Source organism: Stigmatopora argus, chromosome 19, assembly GCF_051989625.1.
Source record: "Stigmatopora argus isolate UIUO_Sarg chromosome 19, RoL_Sarg_1.0, whole genome shotgun sequence".
NCBI lineage: Eukaryota > Metazoa > Chordata > Actinopteri > Syngnathiformes > Syngnathidae > Stigmatopora > Stigmatopora argus.
In genome coordinates this window covers 10,857,367-10,871,856 of record NC_135405.1, presented here as the reverse complement: position 1 = coordinate 10,871,856, position 14,490 = coordinate 10,857,367, and the positions used below count along the sequence as shown (strand labels likewise).

At 41.8% G+C, this 14,490-nt stretch overlaps 2 protein-coding genes across 5 annotated transcripts in view; one reads left to right on the top strand and one right to left on the bottom strand.

The window, feature by feature from the left end:
* The window catches only part of LOC144064840 (inactive serine protease 35-like), a 33,497-nt gene that overhangs the window by 16,125 nt on the left and 2,882 nt on the right, over positions 1-14,490 (top strand). Inside the window, exons 1-3 of one of the 4 annotated variants that reach the window (XM_077587683.1) lie at positions 12,058-12,063; positions 12,804-12,852; positions 13,050-14,434. In XM_077587683.1, the coding sequence (XP_077443809.1) occupies positions 13,054-14,211 (1,158 nt within the window). In that variant the 5' untranslated portion in view covers positions 12,058-12,063; positions 12,804-12,852; positions 13,050-13,053 and the 3' untranslated portion in view covers positions 14,212-14,434. Of the gene's footprint in view, positions 1-12,003; positions 12,064-12,803; positions 12,853-13,042; positions 14,435-14,490 lie in introns of those variants that run through there. The other 3 variants (XM_077587684.1, XM_077587681.1, XR_013296910.1) reach the window with 3 other exon arrangements.
* LOC144064624 (terminal nucleotidyltransferase 5A-like) lies at positions 2,412-6,608 on the bottom strand. Its single transcript, XM_077587298.1, has 2 exons — positions 5,725-6,608; positions 2,412-4,434 (listed from the first exon to the last, which is right to left on the bottom strand). The coding sequence occupies exons 1-2, from the start codon at positions 6,118-6,120 to the stop codon at positions 3,619-3,621; spliced, it is 1,212 nt and encodes a 403-aa protein (XP_077443424.1). The 5' UTR covers positions 6,121-6,608; the 3' UTR covers positions 2,412-3,618.

The window sequence follows — 14,490 nt, the reverse complement described above, 5'->3', positions numbered from 1 at the left end:
CAAAATATAAATCTCCCTGTTGGAGATAAAAGAACACTATGACAACTCCAAAATATTTTTCCACGTTTTGGCTCGGGCAGGATTTCTTAAAGTTCGCAGTCTGTTTAAAGTATGAAAGTCTGTATGGCTTTATATCTTAACCCTAATTTTTTTATACCTCTTTAATTTATTACCTGTGGTTGACTCACAATTTTATTTTAACATGAACACATTATGCTTGAATTTACCTTAAAATAAAATCGATTCCTCAATTAGCTGACAATCACCTGACCTGAAATAGTGTCAAACGAGATGAGAATAGGTACGATAACATAAGAAAATGGACTTACTCCAAATTTTGTTAGAAATGTGAGGAATTACGAGAGTTTTTTGAGATATGTGTGGTCATTCTGACTATTTGTTTGGCTTTTGTCTGCTATCGTATTCAACTCAACCAAAAAAACAGTAGTTTGACATGTTTTTTTAATTCGATCCACGTACACAACCGGTTTAGTTCTCCTCGTTCTGCAGTACAAGTTGTTTCTCACAGTCTGGCTGCCGTTTGATTTACTCACTGACCTCTAATCTGGGCTGGGAGGAGTTGCACTTTTTGGCCCTCGTGCCTTTCCAACTGGTCCATCTCCAACATAACTAGATAATGTACGTGTGAGAGGGTGTACAGTATGTGCTAATGACGGCATCCATTTGAATACTTCCTGGTAAATACTTATACCCTTAAGCTATTTGGAGTACATGTCTGTACAGTGTAACTTGTCTACAAACATTCAGCAACAGAAAATAGTATCGATTCCTCTATGAATGACCCAAGTCAAAGTGGGGCTTTAGACTTGGTATTACAAATAATCTTTTATTAGCTCTTATGAGATCATTGGCTCGATAAAGTCTTTTCTGCCATGTGTGCTGCCTCCCTGTATAAAAAATACTGGGTGGAGAAAGTCATCCAACTATTTATTCTGCTTTCTAAGCCTAGGTACAGTCGTTAAAGCATATGCTAGAGTAAGGTATGCAAAGTGGATGTGTGTATCATCCCTAATGATGTGGTTTGCATACCTGTCAACGTATATGTTTTTCCTGTATTTTATACATTTTTTGATCATTTCAAATTGTGTTGACAACTTTTGTACCGGATTTTTTTTAGTATGTTATTTTTTAAAGCTGATGTCGTCTTCCCCATTTCGGCTTCAATCTGGATCATCTCGGTCACTTGTAGCAGACGTCTACTACTAATATTGTCATGCGTTAACCATGATATGCGTATACACATCTGCTTTTTCATGATAAAAATATAGCGTGTCATGCAAAGTGGATGTGTGTATCATACCTAATGATATGGTTTGTATACCTGTCAACAAATACGTTTTTCCTGTATTTTATACATTTTTTGATCATTTCAATGTGTTAACAACTTTTGTACCAGATTTTTTTAAGTACGTTTTTTTGCAAAACAGATGTCATCTTCCCCATTTTGGTTTTAATCTGGATCATCTCGGTCACTTGTAGCAGACGTCTACTGCTAATATTGTCACGCGTTAACCATGATATGCGTATACACATCCGCTTTTTCATGATAAAAATATAGCGTGTGAGCAAACTAAATTTCTTTGCTATTTTTTTGGTTACTCTTAAGTGAGAGTAAGCATTGGCTATGGACTGTAAATCTAAATCTTTGCACAGTGACACAGTACACACAGAGGGATGATAATCAGCTTGCTGTGGATGGGCTAATGTCTTTACAGTGGATGGGGTTCTAAATTTAGTGTCCATTTGTCAGCCTCTTTAGCAGTGGATGACATTGATCTTCTCGTTGGCATATCAGCTTTAATTCGTCACTATTATTTAAATGAATCTGGAATGCGGAGGTGAACTTTATTTGGCCTCAAACCAGTCCGGAAACTTGGCGACCTTTAGTTCTTTCATTTCCCTAATGACATATTCTGGTTGAATTGGAAAAATATAGATGTTGAAAAAAAATATTTGGTCTGAAATCCTTCATTTTCTGATAAGTATCTTGGCAAATGTAGAGTAAGGTGTTTTACTATCAGGGAAAGTGACAGCTGGAGGTCACAGTATCCATTAAGTTGGATTCTCACGAAGCCAGCCGGTAGTAACGTTAAGGTGTTGTAAGATCAAAACGGCATGTGCCAACGCACGTAAGTGAGGGTTGGCACACGGCACGATGACGGCCAGCGGCTTCTAATTGACGTCTCTGCTGGGGGAAATCCTTTAGGATCAAGCGTCACTGGCTGGGCGGCTGCCATGTGCGGCGTTGACCCGGTGGCGACTTTTACTTTCAGCTTTTCGCACGGCGAGCTGAGATTTTAGCGTTCGCTGGAAACTGAATGGCTCAGTGAGTGCTCTTTTTCAATGTAATATTTAGCATCACACACATTTGTCGAATTTTTGTGTGGGGAGAAAAGGGCACTATTAAATAGACAGAAGGAATTCAACAGCAGGAGACCCGAATCCAGAACATTCCGTTTTCCTCAGCTAACAAGTAACCACACATTTGCATTGATGTGCGTTCTGCAAAGTGCAGCAACACGTCCAGTTTTATTGTTGTGAAAGCTCACCATCTCCCTTTTTTTTGTATGTGGACTACAATAAGTACATGGTATTAACTAATCATTGCATTTACTAAGAACTTGTCAACATATTGCTTCTGACATAACAAAGTTGAAAAGATATGAAATTGTAAAATGACTTGTTTTCCCATTCTCCTTTTTGTATAAGCATTTTATTTTTTTGCAGAAAACCGGTTTACCGCTTCCCTTCCATTCTGTCACTGTGATGCCGTCTAGTGCTTTGTCATAACTTCCTCTTTGGTAATAATCCTACCTTTTGGATTAGAGATATGACCAAGTATTGTGAGAACAACAATTGATTAGGTTCTTCAGTGCAGAAAGCCTGACTCCACATAGGTAAACTTTGTTTAGCAGTACATTCATAATTAGTTTGCATATTGCTCCTTGAATACGCATCAAGAACCCCCTCCCAAAAATGGCAAAAATATACCTTTTCCCCTTTTTAAGGCACTTTGTTGCTGTGTAAACATGCATTGGTTTGTTATTCCTCATAAGAAGCAGTCACTTCCCTTTTTTTGTGTTATTAGAGGTAACTGACAGAAAGTCCCCATGAGTTTAGACCATGACTCAACATCATGAGAACAAAGCTCCTATCCGGTACAGTAAGAGAATATTGTAAATATGTATATATGTAATATGTCTATTGTAAATATGGCTGACAAAGGGGATGCAAAAAAAGGCAACTTGTCAGGTAAGAGAAACCTGAGTAAAACGAGAAGCAGCCTGGGCTTCTCTATCCAGGTTGTTTCTTCTCGTTCGTAACTATGTCAACAAAATGTTAGTTTGGTCATTAAAGATCACTGAATGATATCCTCAAATTGACAAGAATCTATCAAATGGAAATGATGCTTTTAATTCAACGACCACCTACATTTTAAATCATCTTCCCCTATTGAAATAGCAGTCGTTTAGAATAAACTCTTTTAGTCTGGGGGGTCAGTACTTTGGGACTTTGTAAGAGACGGGATCAGTGAGGAACCACAAAGCAATGCATGTTTCAGAGAAATTCCACAAGCGCGTGGCTGTAGTGCAGGTTCTAGTTACAGGGTAGCCAAGTGGCGTGCATGGGGTGCTGTGAAGGAGGAATGTAGTGCTGGGGTGGCGAGGGTGGGCAGGAGAACAGGGGCTGGACCCGGGCCACGTAGTAGTTGCTGAAGTTGCAGTTGGACACGTACGGGGCGGGCTGGTAAAAGCAAGTGACGTTGGCGGCGTTGGGGAGCGCGTTGCGTTCGGCCAAGGCGCGCCATGCCAGCGAGGAGATGAGGCCCAGCGTCCGGCTCAACTCGTAGCCCATCAGGCACACCGTGCTCTCCTGAACCACCTTGTACAGCACGGCCAGGTAGTCGTACTTCCTGTCCTCCAGGTCCACAAAGTGGTTCTGCAGGAAGGACTCCAGCTTCCGCCTCTGGTCGCCCACGTCGGAGAAGTCGATGAAGAAGCGCGAGCACATGTAGCGCTGCAAGAGTTTCATCTCCGAGTCGGAGACCGCGCGGAAACCCCGCACCAGCAGGTGGCAGTACTTGAGCAGCCCGCCGCCCCGGATCTCCTCGGGGCTCCTGGTGCAGATCAGGCGCTTGCGCAGGTGGTCCAGGGCGACGGGGAAGTCGCCGTAGACGCTCTCGCCGAGGATAGTGGGGTGGAAGGCGGGCGTCATGGGGTGCTCCGAACACTCGTAAAAGAGCAGCAGCGAGTCCAAGCGGATTTGGAAAGAGTCCACGCTGAACTCGAACTGCCGGCGCAGGGAGTCCACAAACTTGAGCTCCACGTTCTTGCCGCGGTTGTTGTACAGCGAGATGAGGCTCCAGCGATCCGAGTCGTTGCACACCTTAACCATCTTTTGCACGTAAGCCTCCTGTGAGAACAAAAACAGCCAGGGGCAACTTGTCAGCAGAGATATTTTGGGTGACGGACGGGCTAGGTTATCTCTGTCCCGAGCTTTTTAGCGGTGTTGAAATTTCGCTTGAGGTTCTATTAGGCCACACCTGAGACAGCCTTGTAAATCATCATTACCGCTAATGGCAGGCGTTCAGAAGATTTTGCAGTGGCGTCACCTTTTACCCCTCGGGCCATGACGTTTGCTGGCCAACAAGTTAACATCACAATGCGTGGAATGTGTTAACTAATGCTCGCATTGTATTCTTTTGCTTAGGTTTAATTAGTACAAGTGCCCAGGTTTGGTAGCACAAGGGCTAAGAACAAACTTCAAATACCCACACAAAAGCAGAACTAATCTGACGACAAGCAGCAAAAGTGGTAGTTTTGTGCCAGCTTGTTGCACGAAAGCGGTTTCTGTCACCAAACTGTTTCTGTCAAAGTCAGGTTGGAGTAGATAACACATTTTTATGGTTCTATTGGTGACTTGGTCTGTCAGCAAGGAACTGCTTTTGGACCTGAATCCATTGGTTGTTTTAGCCAAAGACCAAAACTTGCCAAGACCAAAACTCACCAAGACCATAAAAATCCATTTTGGAAACAAAAATGGTTGTTAAAGTTGCAGTCATTTAAACAGATACGTAATGTAATATTACTAACACAAATATGTCTTTTGGACAAGGATTTTTTTCTTTAGAATCAGTCCTTTTTTGTTATTAAATGCTATGGTCATTTCCAGGTGTGGTGGAATGTTGGTCATTCAAATGAGTCAGTCCAAGACCTTCAAAATGTGGTCTCCAAACCAATAGAGTTACAACGCTAGCAATTGGATTAGATGGAATCCTCTTTGAATGGGAAGCCTCTATCGATACTATGACGGAGAGAAACTCATCTTACTCTTTTTAATTGAACGTCAACCTAGTACTTTGGATCGTATACTATTTTAACTCGAAATTATGGCGATAAACTTGAGCATTGCAATTGTGTTTTCCCATCTTGGCATCATATTCCAAGGTCCCACAAGTGAGATTTAGAGATTATAATAAATATGAGCATCTTTATCAGCAATCACTGCATTGATGATAAAATTCAGTATATCGCACACAATCATTCTCCACTCAGATTGTGTGCACGTAAAAGTTTTGCTTCTAGAGAGTTCACATTGAGGACAAATCACGACGGTCCTACTCACGCCATTGACCATTTCAATTCATTTTGATGTCAAAATAGATTGGACGTCTATCCCCCCACCCACACCTCAATCATTTACCTTTAAGGTAAGCGGTGTGATCTTGTCCTTGTTCACTTCTTCTGGCAACAAATCCATCAGACAGTCCAAGACCAAATCCTTGACAATCTGGAACTCCTTCTCGCCCTTGAGTTCCGCGCAAAAGATGAGGTCCAAGTCGTTCCATCCCAGGCCACTGTCCTCGTGCAAGACGTAGCTGGCGGCCGATCCATTGAGGCGCACCTCGCGAACGCGGATCTGCGCCCGCTCCATGCGGCCGCGGACCGCCTTGACGATGTCTCGCGGCTTCACCTCTAACGTGGGGAAGCTCCAGCGGCCGTGGATGGGGATGGAACCGGTCAGGATGGCATCCAGCCGCTGCACTTGCTCCCAATTCAGGACGCTCATGTCATGGTCATCCATCTTCAAAGTTTCCATCTCCTGCAAAAGTTTGCTTCCAAGAGCAACTTTCACGCACTGGAACTCGTCTCTTGCGCCCACATGGCTGGCAGATTTAAAAAATTTAAAAAAATCTTACAGCTTTGACGAGATCTGCTTCAAAGGGAAAAAAGTGTGTGAAATGACTGACGTCTCCGTGCGCTCTCAGTCCACCGAGCCGTCCATCACGCCAGTTGAAAACAGCGGCTTTGACTCGTGCGATTCCTCGCGGCTCGGCTTCAAGCGGCGTTCCTCGGCGTCTGCAATGACATTTTGCCTCCTTCGTCCGTCGCCGACTGCGCGTGATGTCATCGGGTTTCAAGTCGCACAGCTGCAAAGGGCGAGCCCGCGGCCAGCTTCCCGTTTGACTGCTAAGAGCGGCGGGTGGGGGCGGAGCTGAAGGGATTGACAAGCACTCCCTCCAGGCTAGAAAAGTAGGGGCGGAACTGGAGAAAGCCACTGACGTCAGCACTGTTACTCAATTTTACATTTTTGGGGAGGGGGGATGAGTTAGTTCATTGACGGTGTTAGACGTCCAATCTATTTGAATAAGGAGGGTTGCAGGAATTGGTTCTTTTTTTTTTTATATCGTTAAAGAAAACACCTACATTTAGTTTGCTGTGATATTTAATTATCTCTGCAAACCTACCTTTTTACCTAAGAAACACACCCTAACAATTACATTCAAAGCCCAACGATGACTGTTCTTTTCTAACGCTATGAATGATTATGATTGCGTGAGTTAAATGCAAGGTTGGAACGCCGCCTCTGCAGTCTTTGTCCACATTGTTGTTCATTTTCTGGGCGAATAATTTGACGTGTTTCCAGGGAACATTGCTGCTCAGGTGTGGACTGAACACTGCGCCTGGTTTAGTTGTCAGGCAAAATCTGTCAGCCAGCGTACTTGCGTCACAGCAGACGAGCCCATAAACCAGATTACTGCAGATTAATAGAGATGTATGTGTGTATGTGTGCAGTCACACACACACACACACACACACACACACACATTGGCGCTATCATGTGCCTAGCCGTACTTTCTAATCCGAATATCTGGTAATATAGACGGTGATTGGGATATCACCTTGGAAAGGAGCACTAAGGAGATATTTTGTATAGGAATAAACACCTACCAGAGAAACTTTAACATCAAGTTTTTCATCCTAAAGTTCTTTGGTGTTTTTTTTTAATGAGATTTGAGAGAGAGAAAAAATATATCCATAAAATGGCAATTAGATATTTTTTTTAACAGATTTTGATTGAATTGAGTTCTTCAGGGTCAGCGGTCTATGGACAATGGTTTGTCATTGCACGAGCACTGACAAGCAGCCAGACAGCGGCCTGCCCTTTGCCACTTTCCCCATTCATTAGGCAGCTCAATGTTCGATTGAGCGCCAAACGGCGACTTACCTGCCCTCTGACCCGACAAGTGGATGACACCGGCTTGCGCTGCGCTGTCTGACGACATTGGCGGATTGACGAGGGGATTTCGGACGGGACCCGTCCCCTGACAAAAGGACCATCGTGACGGCCGGGCGCTTTTAACCCAACGCCCCACGTGTCGGTCACGTCAGGGGCACTCTTCTTATAAGGATGCCGTTTTTGCAAACGTTGGATTTTTTTTCTGTAGTGGAATTGACTTCCAAAAGCATCTTTTGAGCCATCGACGACGAGCTCTTTTACCATTTTTGCCTTCCATTGTGGAAGGTCATTAAGAGATTACAGTGAGCCCGTTAGCCGAACGTGCGCTCAAACCTCTTCTGCGTACCCACCTATTTTTACTCTTTTGTATGGATTGTCGTTAGTCCACAGTATGCCGCTATAAACCTTTAATTGCAAGTTCAAACAACTTATATAAGACAACCGCTCATCTATTGGTTGCATCAACTATAGAAAAATTTAAGTGTTTAGGACCATTTCACTTATTCCCAATCCCAAATTATCATTATACAGACATGCTTTTAGTTGTGTTACTTTGTAATCCACTATCACACCAGCAGTTATTTTTGCAGAAGTTAAACAATGTGTCTTTGTGAAAGTTTAATGAACAACTAATTGATTTTTAAACGAACACTTATTTTTATCATAAGTTTATTGTATAGTAGTAATAATAATAATAGTTTAATAATAGTCCACAGTGATCGCGTCTCGAAAAGTTTGCCCTAAATGATTGTGGAAAAACTTTTATCTGGCCACCCTTATCTTAATATTAATAAAAATTTAAAGATTGCTCGTCTCTCCAATTCAGTCTTTGCACCCATCAAATTCTCGCCATTGATGATATAAAGCATGCGTGCAAACTAACCACTATTTTCCATTAATTCGAATCCCGAACGCGCCTCCACTTTGCACCTGTTCCACTCTAAAATGACCACAACTTTGAAAAATGCGGAACACAGGAAGTCAATGCCCGCATAACTACACATCCTATATATTGCCTGACCAACCATTAATTTAAAAATTGAATTGAAAATATTTTTGGGGACTCAATCGTTTATTTGTTCATTTATTTTTGTCAAAGAACCTATTTTGAGCACATTTTCTTGCTTTCCAAAAGAAATGCTTTGATTAATCTACCAAAATTGTCACCAAAAACCCTTGATAAGGTTCAGGTTATGATACATTAATGTCCATTTTGGGCTAGATGCCTTGTCCCAAGTGCATAAAAGAGCTGCAGTGCCATCTGCTGCACGCCCTAACTGAAACATCTTATTCTCTTACACCATCTTATTTCTTCATCTTTTCTATCCATGACAGCCAAGTTTTAAAAATCTATTTTGATCAAGTGAATCCTGCAGAAAAAGTCTTGTTTGAAACATGTTCATTGTTCAACAGCGGTGAAAAAAAATGGCAGTAAAGGTAGTTATTTAAATGTTAGGCATAATTACGTGAACGCCTGTTTTTAAATACCAGAAATGTTTTAGCTCATCAAATGCTTGGATTTTAAAATATTACGTTATTGCGCATCAGATACGCCCCAAAATTCCAAGGTTATTGCAAATATTATATATGAAAAGTACAATGTTGTGTATTAGACGCCCAATACATTTTAACGTCAAGATTGGGCGGAGGTTCTAATGCTTTTAAAGGCATGCAAAAGATATTTTAATTATTTTTTGTAATCCTATAATGAATACTTAGTCACACCCTCATGTAATGCATCATACTTGCAGATGCACTGTTATTTTTATTTGTTTTCTTTTACTCATCAAATAATGCTGACCCAGCCTTTGCGAAATTACATGTTGCGAAATGAATCACCTTGATTGACATTTGTTCCATAAATGTCATTTCTTTTGTTTTACCAAAGCAAAAACATTGACGCAACTTGTTCCAAATACCTTTTTTTTTTCATAGAACAGGTGTGTCAAATCTATGTATTTTTCCCACGGGTTCACTTTTTATTTATTTAATCCGAATTTTACGTATAATAGTTAGCTAACTGTCCAATTTGGAAAATATGTGGCAAATGAATTAATTTCATTTGAGCTGTCCATTTTAAAGCTGCTTGCATTCAGAGTAACTAGCCATGGATAAAAAATAAAATTTCTATTGGTATTTGATAGGTTTATTATTGTTTTGAACATTTTGTTGTAAAATACAGGCTCAATCAAATTGAGATAGTTAAAAATTAAAATAAATCAGAATTGTATCATTATAAAAAGATTATTGAAAAGAAATAAAGAAATACTATGATGCAAATGAGTCTAAAAAAACACAAATGCTGCTTTGATTAGGAATTTGACTAATTTGGAACAAAAAGCATCCAAGTTACTTGAAGAAATATGGATTTGAAAATAAACCCCCACCTTAGAAACTTTCAAAAATCTAATAAACTTTCAAAAACCTCTTTTTTTTAAAATAAAGTACTTTTAAAAAGCATAGCATGACACTGTCTAACTCAGGATGCTCGTACAGACTGACCTTACCCAATCTTTGTATTATTTTTTTATTCTTGTATTATCCAGACATACTCATCATAAATCTGCCGCCTTGTGATCTTCAACAAAGTCAGAAAACAAACAATTGGTCGCTGCTGTTCGTCTACTTGTTTCATTTTTTAAAATAAGATCATTGACGTAGCGTCTCACTGCAACAAAAAGGCCAACGAGTGCGTCGAATCGCCATGTCTGCGCCAAATCACCATTATTTATCAGGCCTCACCCTTCACTCTTGTCATAAATAATTGCGGCATGTTTATAATCGCAGCCTTTCCTGTTTAAATCTACGGCGGCGAGACGCTTCACGGCAAACAAGGCGCACGAATGGCATGGCAGCAGATGTCCGCGCGCTTGAAATTGTTTACCATCGTCGTTCTTTGTCGCGATACGACAACTTCTCACAACATTCCTTCTGTGAGAGCATGGGAACGGAATCATCCGGTTACAGATCAGCAGCTGCCTGTTTTTTTTATTGTTTTATTTTATTTTATTTCCTATCCAGTCCAGAATTTTCACAAACAAAATATTTGTAATCTGTAGTGTACACTCCTCATTTCCTACAGATGGGAGAAGAAAAGAACATTGCAAATGTATCCCACTGACTTTTCAGCTTCTTTCCCAAACATATTTCTTCTTCCTCCTATCACACTGGATATCACTCAAAAGAAATATTATGACTCATTCGAGATAGACCGGGGGAAATATACTGCTAAGAGTTATAAAGAGGACAGTGTATTTCTCTGAATGGGCAGTCAGAGATCAAATCCCCCCCCAAACGCAAGCCCCCGGGCTCCGAAAAAAACGCGGCTGTGACAACACAGCTGCATTCGGTTCCATAGACTTCAATGCGTTCTTCCCGCGGACGATTTGATGCGCACCCGCATTTCGTTAAGTGGTACACACGGTGGTCTCACTGTCTTGTTGTGTGATAAATGCTGTAAACATTGTTGATGGACCACACACGTAATGCGAAAACAACAGATTTGCCACAAGGGAATTTTTTAACCCTTTCGAGGGCAAGTGAAAAATTTTGCTGGTTTTGTTACACCCTGCATTTAATCTTAAAACACAGGGAGTAATAATCAAAACAGTGATCCGTTGTACAATCATAATGTAATGATAATGTACAATTACACCCATTCAACATACGGTCATAACTTGTTATATGTTTTCTTTTTACAACTTCGAGAAGTCCTCAACAATCCAACAGGGCAAACAATGAAATATCAATAACATACCTTCCTTGCTATGACCGTCATAGACACTCAACAGGATAATGGCGGCCGAAGGTAGCGTGCTGAATGTTATAGCCATGTGCATGACCCGAGACTCGCACATTCACGCTCGCAATTCAAAAGTAAATGAACATTATTAAACATTATCTCCTTTCTCACACACTAAACAGTGTATATTGCAAACCACAAACTCAACCGGCCTCTGCAACAACCAGCATACCTTAAAAGACAGGGAGAAATAATCAGAACAGTGATCCGTTGTTGTTTCTTCAATCCAACTTTTACTGTTATGAGGGAAATCTCCCGTGTTTACCAAGCTATGTGCTCCAAGGCATCAATAATCGAATACCGATACTCTTTAACATGCCACACACTTGCCATATGGATCAAGGCTTCAACAATCGAACACCGATAAACACGTCCAATCCAAACTCGTTGTACATCTCCAACATGCAATCGTTAATAACTTCAACACTTTAGCATGACACAGTTTATATATTTTTGTAAAAGTCTTTAAACTCATAAAGATGTCTACTTATGAGGACATGCAATTTGGGGTTAGGTATTGTTTACATTTTGTGTCGTGAAAGTGTTGGCGACCTGAAACTTGCAATGGAAGTTCCACCATTTAGAGAAGTACATCATGGTTGCATGTTGACTATTTTATGGAAATCATAGTGTTTATTATTTTTATTTTTTATTTATAGGCAAGGAGACATGACAAGACATCGTTCCAAAACACGAGGGGAACATCTGGCCTACGAAGGGTGAGTCACATATACAAAGTGCAGCTGTCTTGCTGTATTTTTTTCTTTTCTTTTTAAAATTAACAACACTGCTGTCTAGACGACTGATTGTAATTGGTGAAAATGGATGCAAAATCATCTGGGTATGAATTATACTACGTTTGCAGTTTTTAAAAAATACACACTCTAGAGCCCCTCTTTACAAACAACTCAATGTTATGTTTCATAAATGAATCAACAGAACATTACGAATGAATGAATGCCCCCCCGCCAAACCCCCCTGTTTCTCCTCATCCGATTTGTCCAAAAAGCAAACAGGCATTTTTCATTTGCTCCAATGGAATCCCTCCAAGAAAAACATGGATTCAGTGTCTTCCTTAATTTGCTTTCCTGCAAATGAAACTCTCCCAGAGAGACAACAATCAACCCGAGATAACACCACGATAACCTGAAGATAAATCCCACTTAACAGGATATCAAAACACAAAATATATTACGATATTACTCAAATTCCAAAGTGCGTATTCAAATCCTATGAAGGAAATTGGATTTCCGGCTGAACTTGCCTTAGACTTTCCTTGTTTATAATTTAGCACAAAACAGTAATACAAAAGCAAAAAAAAAATAGCCTTGCTTCGAATGTGGCGCCACAATGTTCCTCCCCTAAGATCTCCCCCCCCAAACATCACAGCAGTGGGATGTACAGTACTGTACGATACAATAGAGGAACTCCTGCACAAAGGTTGCCGCATTTTTTGCAGCGGGTGGACGCGTTGAAATTTTCCTGGAAAGTGGACGAACAAATTTTAGGTAGGTTTGGAATATTATTACTTCATTATAATTAGTATTAAATGATCATACCTACATTAGTATTGTTGGAAATTAGGAATAGTTGTTTAAATATGGCTATAATTTGCATCCTAAATGCTAGTAATGGCGTCAATTTTTAAAAGCACTTTTTTTGATCTGGCTTTATTCTTACCTAATGTATCGTTTCTAGTTTCAAGAGCCATGGAGCTACTTTGTTTGCTACTCTATCTTACTGTCAATCTGGCACGCATTGAGGGGCACGAGTGGACCGGGCAGAATTTCCCCTTGCTGATGGACCTAAACACAGAATTTCTTCAAAAATCGTTATTCAGAGGACAAGCAGAGGATCCAAACAGCGCCAGGCAAGTCGCAAAACTCTGTGGAATCGAGTGTCAAAGTAGGCTGCCGCCCTTAAACCAAAGCGACCAAGAGAGGATTCTGGGATACGAGACCATGTACGACAACGACACCTGCACTCATACAAAGGTGGAATTGCGAGGTTGGAAACCAATGGAAGCGACTCCGAACGTGACGCGGCCCTCTCGCGCCAAACGTCAGGTTTACGGCGCCGACGGACGCTTCGTCATCTCCGACTTGCGCTTCGTGGCCAGCTACCCTTTCGCCACCGCCGTGCGTCTCTCCACGGGATGCTCCGGCGTCCTCGTTTCCCCCAAGCACGTGCTGACGGCGGCTCATTGCGTCCACGACGGCCGATTCTATTTGGAAAGCGTGAAGAAACTCAAAGTCGGCGTGCTGCATCTCAAAAATAAAAGAGGGAGGAAGAGGAGGAGACGGCCGAGGGCCGCCGGCAAAATTCAGAAGAAAGAGCCGGCTTTCCGCTGGATTCGAGTCAAACAAACGCGCATCCCTCAAGGATGGATCCGCTCAAAGAACTCCAGCGCTTCTCTCGCCGCCGACTACGACTACGCCCTGCTGGATCTGAAACGGGCCGTCAAACAGAAGAAGTTCATGGAGATCGGCGTGGCCCCCCCGACCGTCCACCCCGCCCGGATCCACTTCTCGGGCTACGACGAAGACAAAAACCTACGGGCGGCTCGGGGGGGCGAGAAGGTGGTCTACCGCTTCTGTTCGGTGGCAAAGGAATCCGAAGATCTGATGTACCAGCGCTGCGACGCTCAAGCGGGCGCCGCCGGGGCGGGGGTCTATGTCCGCTTGAGAAAGGACGGCGGAAAAGGAAGGTGGCGCCGAAGAGTGATCGGAGTCTTCTCAGGTCATCGCTGGGTGGAAACTGGACGGGGTGGGCAGGGGGACTTTAACGTGGCAGTGAGGATTACTCCTGCCAAATATGTGCAAATTTGCCACTGGATCCACAAAGACCCTGCTCAATGCAACCCTTAAACTACCAATATTTACAAAATATTTCATATAATCAATCTAGAGCAGTATTTCCCAAAAGCAATACATTATTCTTGTTGGACACATAGTTGTATTGCTTTAATCATCCAGACTTAAAGACATTCTCATTAGTCGCGTTTCAAAAGTCGTAACCAACCATCTATTTATTCGCATTGATATCATTATTCAAAATTGGCGTCATGACCAGATTTAGTATCTGTTAAGCCAGTTTTCTATTCTTTTAGTCATTTTTTTTCTTCCTGTTGGAGCTTCAAGTGAACG